We start from the raw sequence: 7,350 nt of genomic DNA on the forward strand, positions 1-7,350 counted from the left end.
GATGTAAATTTCAATCCAACAAAAACAAAATCTGTATTATTCTCCAGGAAAAAAGAAGTTGCTTTACCACCAATTTTATTTCAAAATGATGTAATTTCTAATGAATCCACTCATAAACACTTAGGTGTAACTCTTAATGAAAATGGTACCTGGGAATCCCATATACAAACTATTTATGAAAAAGCATATACTAGAATAAATATACTACGCTGTTTGAAATATAAACTTAGCAGAGAAACTCTTATAAAAATATATTTTGCATTCATAAGACCTTTACTTGAATATGCTGATGTAATTTGGAATAATTGTACAACCCAACTAAAAAAATTACTAGAATCTATCCACCTGGAAGCAGCAAGAATTATAACAGGGCTGAGAAGAGGAACATCACATCACTTACTTTATAGGGAATTAGGGTGGGAACCATTAGAAATTCGTCGGAAAAATCATCAATTGATATTAATGTACAAAATACTACATGGCCATGCACCTTTATACTTGCAAGAATCAATCATCCCTTTTATTAACAATAATGAAGCAAATATACATTCATTGCGTAGAAATAGAATATTTAGCCCTCCACTCTGTAGATCAAACAACTACTATCATAGTTTTTTTCCTTCAATGCTCCGCGAGTTTAATAAACTCTCACCTACTACAGTACAAGCAACCTCCCTTAACATTTTTAAGAAACTTATAAACATGTCAAATATCAGTGAAGAGGAAGATGTGAGCGTTTCAAATGTATTCAAAAATAAAGGATCAAGGAAGGGTAATATCATACTTTGTCAACTTAGAAATGGATGTAGCAACTTAAATTTTGACCTATATATTGATCATTTAAAAGATAATCCTGTGTGTTCTTGTGATTTAAACCATGAAACTGTCTCACATTTTTTTCTTCACTGTCCTCTGTTTTCAGTCCAAAGAGCATTACTAAAAAATGAACTTGAACTTATTGGAAACCATAACCATTTTCATCTCACCAACTTACTATATGGCTGTCAAACATGTAACGAAGGTGTAAATATGGAAATTCTTAGCTCTATCCTAAAATATATAGTTAAAACTAAAAGATTTGTTGAATATCGAGTATAATACCAGGCAACTTGACACATTTTGAGTTAATATATATACACATGTATATATATTTGTAGATAATAACACTTATTTATAAAAACAACATCCATTCGTACAGGAGTGCATCTCTGGCTGGTTATCGTGATATTGTTATGCTTTCCTTTTATATTCTCCCATACTACTTATATCTTTAATTTTTAGTGTACATACTTTAGATCTGCAATTTTTCCATATATGTACTCAAATGCATTACTGTGAATTATACCGCAATAATATTTACTATGGATCCTGTACAGTGTTCAGTTGAAGACCTAAACGTAACACAAGGACTGTGCGGTCTTCAATCTGATATTAAAGCTTGTATACTACATGTATATGCGGTCTATAACCAATATATATATATATATTTTACCTACATTGTATATTGCAGACCAAATCTAATTAATACACTATTCTATGGGAGTTATCCCCCTTCCCCCACCCACACCATATTTTATATAATAACCTCTTAATTATGTAAATATCTAATTAGATTTACAAATGTTAATTTTTGACAGTAAGCAAAATCTTATTATTATAAATTCAATCCATTATGTCCATATACCTACCATCAATGGAGAGGACTTATATAGGCTATAAGCCTGTTGTCCAATCCTTTTGACAGTGTAACATTCTTCTATGTCAATAAAATATGTTGAAATGAAATGAAAGGACGAGAAGTAAATAGATTTAATCTCGACGAAAGGATGAAATGAAACATATCAGCCACTGTGGATCGTTGTAATTGTCTGTTGGGTTTATACGTATAAGTTTAGGAATAGAAGTTTATTATTATTTTACTGCATGGTATTCTTTGTAATGCATTTACTACACATTTACATTCTTGACGTTTGTTCTGTACATGAATCAACCACCTGAAAACAACTGCCATTAGACTATATACGTGTTGTCAGACTGTAGGTCCTGGTATGGACTCTCCGGCAATAATACTGTAGCACTACAATTTCCTGTGATAACGCTTTTGCAATGGATAAAAATAATGTGATATGACACGTTTTGTTTTCGTTAAGTGGGTTTAGCGTCCCATTGACAGCTTTGTCACATTGTTCTCCGAGGGCGCGTTCTCATACCAGATCATTTGACGTCGATATTGTACGTGTATGACGTGCCCAATTTATAACTTATACTATTCATGACGTAAGTGAATGATCTATATCTTTTCTGATTAGGCCGTCTATAAAGGAATCAACGAAAACATTTATATGTAAAGTACACATCACTTTTAAGGTGTATACACGGTAACTAATCAAATATTATGGACATAGATCTACTTTATAGTTTTTTTATGAAAGACAAACAAACACATGCAGAATACGTTTTTATTTGTTGGCATGACAGTACAAATGGTATGTTTTAACTGATATATCGTCATTATATGACTTATCCGACAAGGCATTCTGTATTGTTATTGAGATATAAAAATAATCTAGAAAACAAACGATACTTGCATATACAGTATCTCCCTTGCACCTACAAGAGGGTGAACTTCAGACACAAATAACTTTTTCGTAAATGGTGTAAAAGTACTACATGTGTTTTGGATTGTTAGTAAAGAAACTTTGAATTTGAAATCAGGCTAACATTCTCACCGGATATTTTCTGGGGTACTGTTCGAAAACCGACATTAACGTTACCTCCCTTGACACAAAAAAGCACACAATATCAGTCCTTCTCACATTTGTTGATCCTTGTTAAAAATGTTTCAAACATTTTCTTATAATTGTGTAAGTAATCCGACGATAACGGATGTTTACAGGTTTGTGATAATGTTTTCTTTACTCTGACAAACGTGTGTCATTTTAAATGTGAACCAATGAGTGAAAGACATTATCCGCAGCTGTACTAACGATGAGTCACATTGTAGCGAGGTAAAAAAAAACAACGCGTGTATAACGTGTATAAAATGTGCAGTACACCACTACAACAGGTAAATATTTATTTTCATTCAAATCATAACCCTCGGAACACCTCGTTCATTTCATCATCGCAGACGCGGAAATGACCGATAAGCTCCAAATAATCAGCATAAAACCCCTAACCTGTGTCCTTGTGTAACACGAGGTGGAGCGTGGATGTCTTTAGATATTGTCTCTCGAACCATAAACTAAAACTCATTATACAATCAACACGTTCGGGTTATAAATACACAGGCGTATAACATAACTCTAGAAAGCTCTAACACCTAACCACACGTATGATAAGTCGGATTACATAAAAGGTTACACATTTAACATAGACTTATAGGATGTCCATTCGATACTCTCATCAAAATACAATTGATAATTCAGTCTGAAAAACGTACACTGGTGTCACGTATATTTTTAGATTTTTCACAGTTATTTAGAAAAATAAACAGCATATTTAAGCCAAAATGAGGAGACACAATTCTTTAAATAAATTTGCCCAAATATATCATGCACAATTCAATGAATCAAGTATAAATGTGTTTTATACAAGTTTCGGTGCATTGTACATCGATTCCAATTCTAACAATGACAATTTGTATCAAACGTTAAATAGCACTAGCCTTTATTACGAACGATAAAGTTCTCTATTGTTATCTAACAACACATTGCATTATATAAATACAGTACCCCGAGGCGGAGTAATGTAAGCTCATCACATGTCATAAATATCCTTTGCATAGTTTTTAGTAGAAATAGACGAAGGATACACCTATATGGAAAAATGGACAAGATGGAAAATAATGGAAAAATGACGTGATGAAAATATGCTTAGTTACAGCGGGAGATGAAACAAAGAGCATGATGGTATATTAAAAGTGCACAATATTTGTTATGACTGGATGATATTTCTTCATCTAATCGGCAATCCTCCTGATGTTTCAGAAACAAAAAGGCCCACAGCACTGGGGCGTGAGACGTGAAAGTAAAAACGAGACCTTCTGCCTTTTCCATGAGACATACGTTAGAATTACAAGTTTGCTGAACGTAATGGAAATGGCATGGACGTAATGGTCTAAACAAATTGTAGGAATAACAGAGGAACATAACTCTGTCGAGTGGGGCACAAAACCCGACTCTAGTATAATACAATTCGCCATGTAATGATAAATAAGTAGCGCAAGTTGTTGAACGCAGGTGAATTATAAAGGAAGTCATGTTCTGATCAACTTTAGTATCAAGAATTATATAAGGAGCCACAACTCTACATAGTAGGGCACAAGACCTAATGTAAGCATGTGGTACTCCGCCTTCCTAAGACACATATGCGTATACATTAGCAAGGACGTTATGCCACGGACAAGCTTTGGTGTTGAAATGAACAAAGGGCGATGAATAGATATCTAATGAGACACGTACGTGTACCGAAAATCCGCATTTTATAAATGTATAGCAAGTTTCATGAATGTAAGTGAAATGACAAGACAGTACATGTAATATAATGCTCGTCAAATAAACCAAGTGACGTAATTTTGTGTATAGCGAGATTCAGATACCAGTTCAGTACGAAACACTTCGCCTTTCTAAGAATAATATGGATTGCAAGTTTCGTGAATGTAGATGACCTAACAAGGAAGATAATTATGTTCCGGACAAGTAGTGTTGACGCCTAGCCAGCCAATCAGATAATGCGATGCTGTAATGTGTTCCCTCATAAATGGACGAATAATTAAATTTGTTTTAAAGCGAACTGGATGTTTTATCTAAAGTCGGATATGTAAAGGTAAGATATTATAAGCTATAATTTACTCAACAACTACCTTCCACTGCCTAAAATACAGTAGCATTCACAGTTCCTGCACATTCATGTATAATTATAAAAATGCAATACATCCACTTACAAAGTTGTTACAGCCATCAGCTTTAGATATCTGTACACTTTTAAGATAAACCTGCTAGAAATACATGTATTCGGAAAGCCGTATTGTTTTCTGAGGGACAATGCTCCACGTGCAAACATCCACTATACTGTGTTCAACAGCGAAGTAGCGCCCTCTGTGAATAACGAAAAGCACATGGGTATTTGTTACGGCGTTGACAATTTTCTCATCAATTCAGCGTGACGACTTTGAACACAAATAGTTTCATTCCACTCTAATGACACGGAGTGTAATCCTCCGAGAAGAATGTACCAATTCCATCCATATAAATATTAACTTTCGACGACAATCTTGCGAACAATTAGTAATGTCACACACTTGTCTGTAATTGTTGCGTCACATCAGATACCGACGGTTCGGCAAACTCACTCCCAACTTGCCCACTAGTTCTTTCATTCTTTCCGATAATAAAAGAAATAAACTTAGACGTTTTACATGTTTTCAAGAAATAAGCCTTCTTGTAGACATCCACTTCGAAATAAGAAATGCTATTTCTTCACACAGGGACACAATCCGTACACCTCGTCACGGAATCGTCGGTCGAGGAAACCGTAGATAATAGGATTGACAATGTTGTTGATGATAAAAGCAGTGTAAAGGAACCTGAAGCCCGACAACTCCGAGGGGGTAAGCTCGATCCAGAAGTTCTCATTCCGGGATTCGTAGATCATCAGTCCCACTTTTGGTACATAACACACAATGAACACCAGAGTGATCAACATGAAGATGAGCGACAGTCGCACCCCCGGGGTCATTGAGGGACCAGTGTTTCTGGTTGTCTGATCAATCTTGAGAGCACTTGTACACGTTGTTGATCGCCTTTGGTTGTGTCCAATATTAGAAGAGGACTTTTGATCAGAATCAGAAACCATGTTCAGCGATTTTGCATTGTTGTCGATTGGTGATGAAATGTCAGCTTCTGAGGATTTTTGAGTATCGATTTTAGGCGCACTATTTTTGTCCGGTACTTCTGTGACATATGATAAATCACCAGAATTTGAATTCGGGGATTTAGTGTTTTGTGATCTGTCGTCTGAGGCACCATAAGCGATACCCTGCTTCTTGTGAAAGCGCATCTGCCTGAATGCGACTATTCCTATCAGGACATAGAAGACCACCAGTGACACGAGAATGAAGGCCACCAACAGCATGACAGCAGCCTTGAATACCAGTGGCTGGACTGTTGACCAGGGTCCCCGGACATTGGTACAACGGTATCCTATAGTGAGACTCTCCTCCTTGTACACCTCCTTGGAGCCGTAGAAGAGGAAACAAGGCCAGGACATCACCAAGGAGACGCCAGTAATACAAACAATAGCAATCTTCTTCCAGAACATGTTTATTTGTTTACTGAAAGGTTTACATATTTTTCTATGTCTGTTGATTGCTATGACGACAAGCATGAGCGCTGACATCATAGTACACGTCATATTGAGGAAAAACATTATCTTGCACGCGCTGTCGTTGCTGTATTTCACGGGAAGCATGTTTATGGAGAAACTAAACGAAGTACTTACGACACATGATATTAAATCCACAACGGCCAAAACAGGTATGAAAAAACGTTCTTTCCAGTTAGACTTGAGTCGGACTGTATGTATGTAAATGACGATGGAGTTTCCTAGTACTCCAACGACTAAGTATATCATCAGAATGACGGAATCCGGGACAAGGATTTGAGACAGTTCGTCATTCCAGTCCTCAAGTCGATCCGCCATTACTGACGAATTTGATGGGACATCCATCTTAAATTGTTTACGGTGTGTCTGGTTCAATGCTGTCAACGTTATATCTTTTCAAAAGGAATCCATAAGAAAAATGGCACTTTCCTGAACAGAAAAATAATCCATAATAATAAGTGATTTACTAAACACATGGAAGTTCAAACATTACTTCCTGAACGAGGCAATCTTGTTATGTTGATTGTGTACGAAGAAACGATTAAAGCGATAAAGTTATCTGCAGTCAACCGCAGGATGAAATACTTGTTTTTCCAGTTATTTACACGGATTTGTCTGCGTTCGTCTACAACATATTAAAATCGTACGTAACATAGCGAGCAGATGTGTCGCTGTACATCCGGGGACGTGTGTTTATTTCACTTTAACTTTCGATCACTCTGCATTCAAAGTATGGTTAACTTAGTGCGACATTAAGGCAGATATTTTTCTGTAATTCATGCGGTAGACAGACATGTGTTTTGATTCAAAAGGCAAACAAATACACATTAATACGTTTACTTATAACGAAAATTAAAGTCTTCATTCTTACAATCATGTTGAACGGAAAGATTATCGATGTTTGTGTTCCTCGTTCGCAATACCTCCAGTACAAAAGTCATTTGTCTGCAGTGACCTGGTAGTCTT

At 35.9% G+C, this 7,350-nt stretch overlaps 1 protein-coding gene across 1 annotated transcript; it reads right to left on the reverse strand.

The window, feature by feature from the left end:
* Positions 1-2,445: 2,445 nt before the first annotated feature.
* Positions 2,446-7,062, reverse strand: LOC110445382 (cholecystokinin receptor type A-like). Its single transcript, XM_021489957.1, has one exon. It carries the CDS (start codon positions 6,727-6,729, stop codon positions 5,473-5,475), a length of 1,257 nt encoding a protein of 418 aa, XP_021345632.1. The 5' UTR covers positions 6,730-7,062; the 3' UTR covers positions 2,446-5,472.
* Positions 7,063-7,350: the final 288 nt, after the last annotated feature.

This window comes from Mizuhopecten yessoensis, unplaced genomic scaffold (assembly GCF_002113885.1).
Source record: "Mizuhopecten yessoensis strain PY_sf001 unplaced genomic scaffold, ASM211388v2 scaffold2255, whole genome shotgun sequence".
Lineage (NCBI taxonomy): Eukaryota > Metazoa > Mollusca > Bivalvia > Pectinida > Pectinidae > Mizuhopecten > Mizuhopecten yessoensis.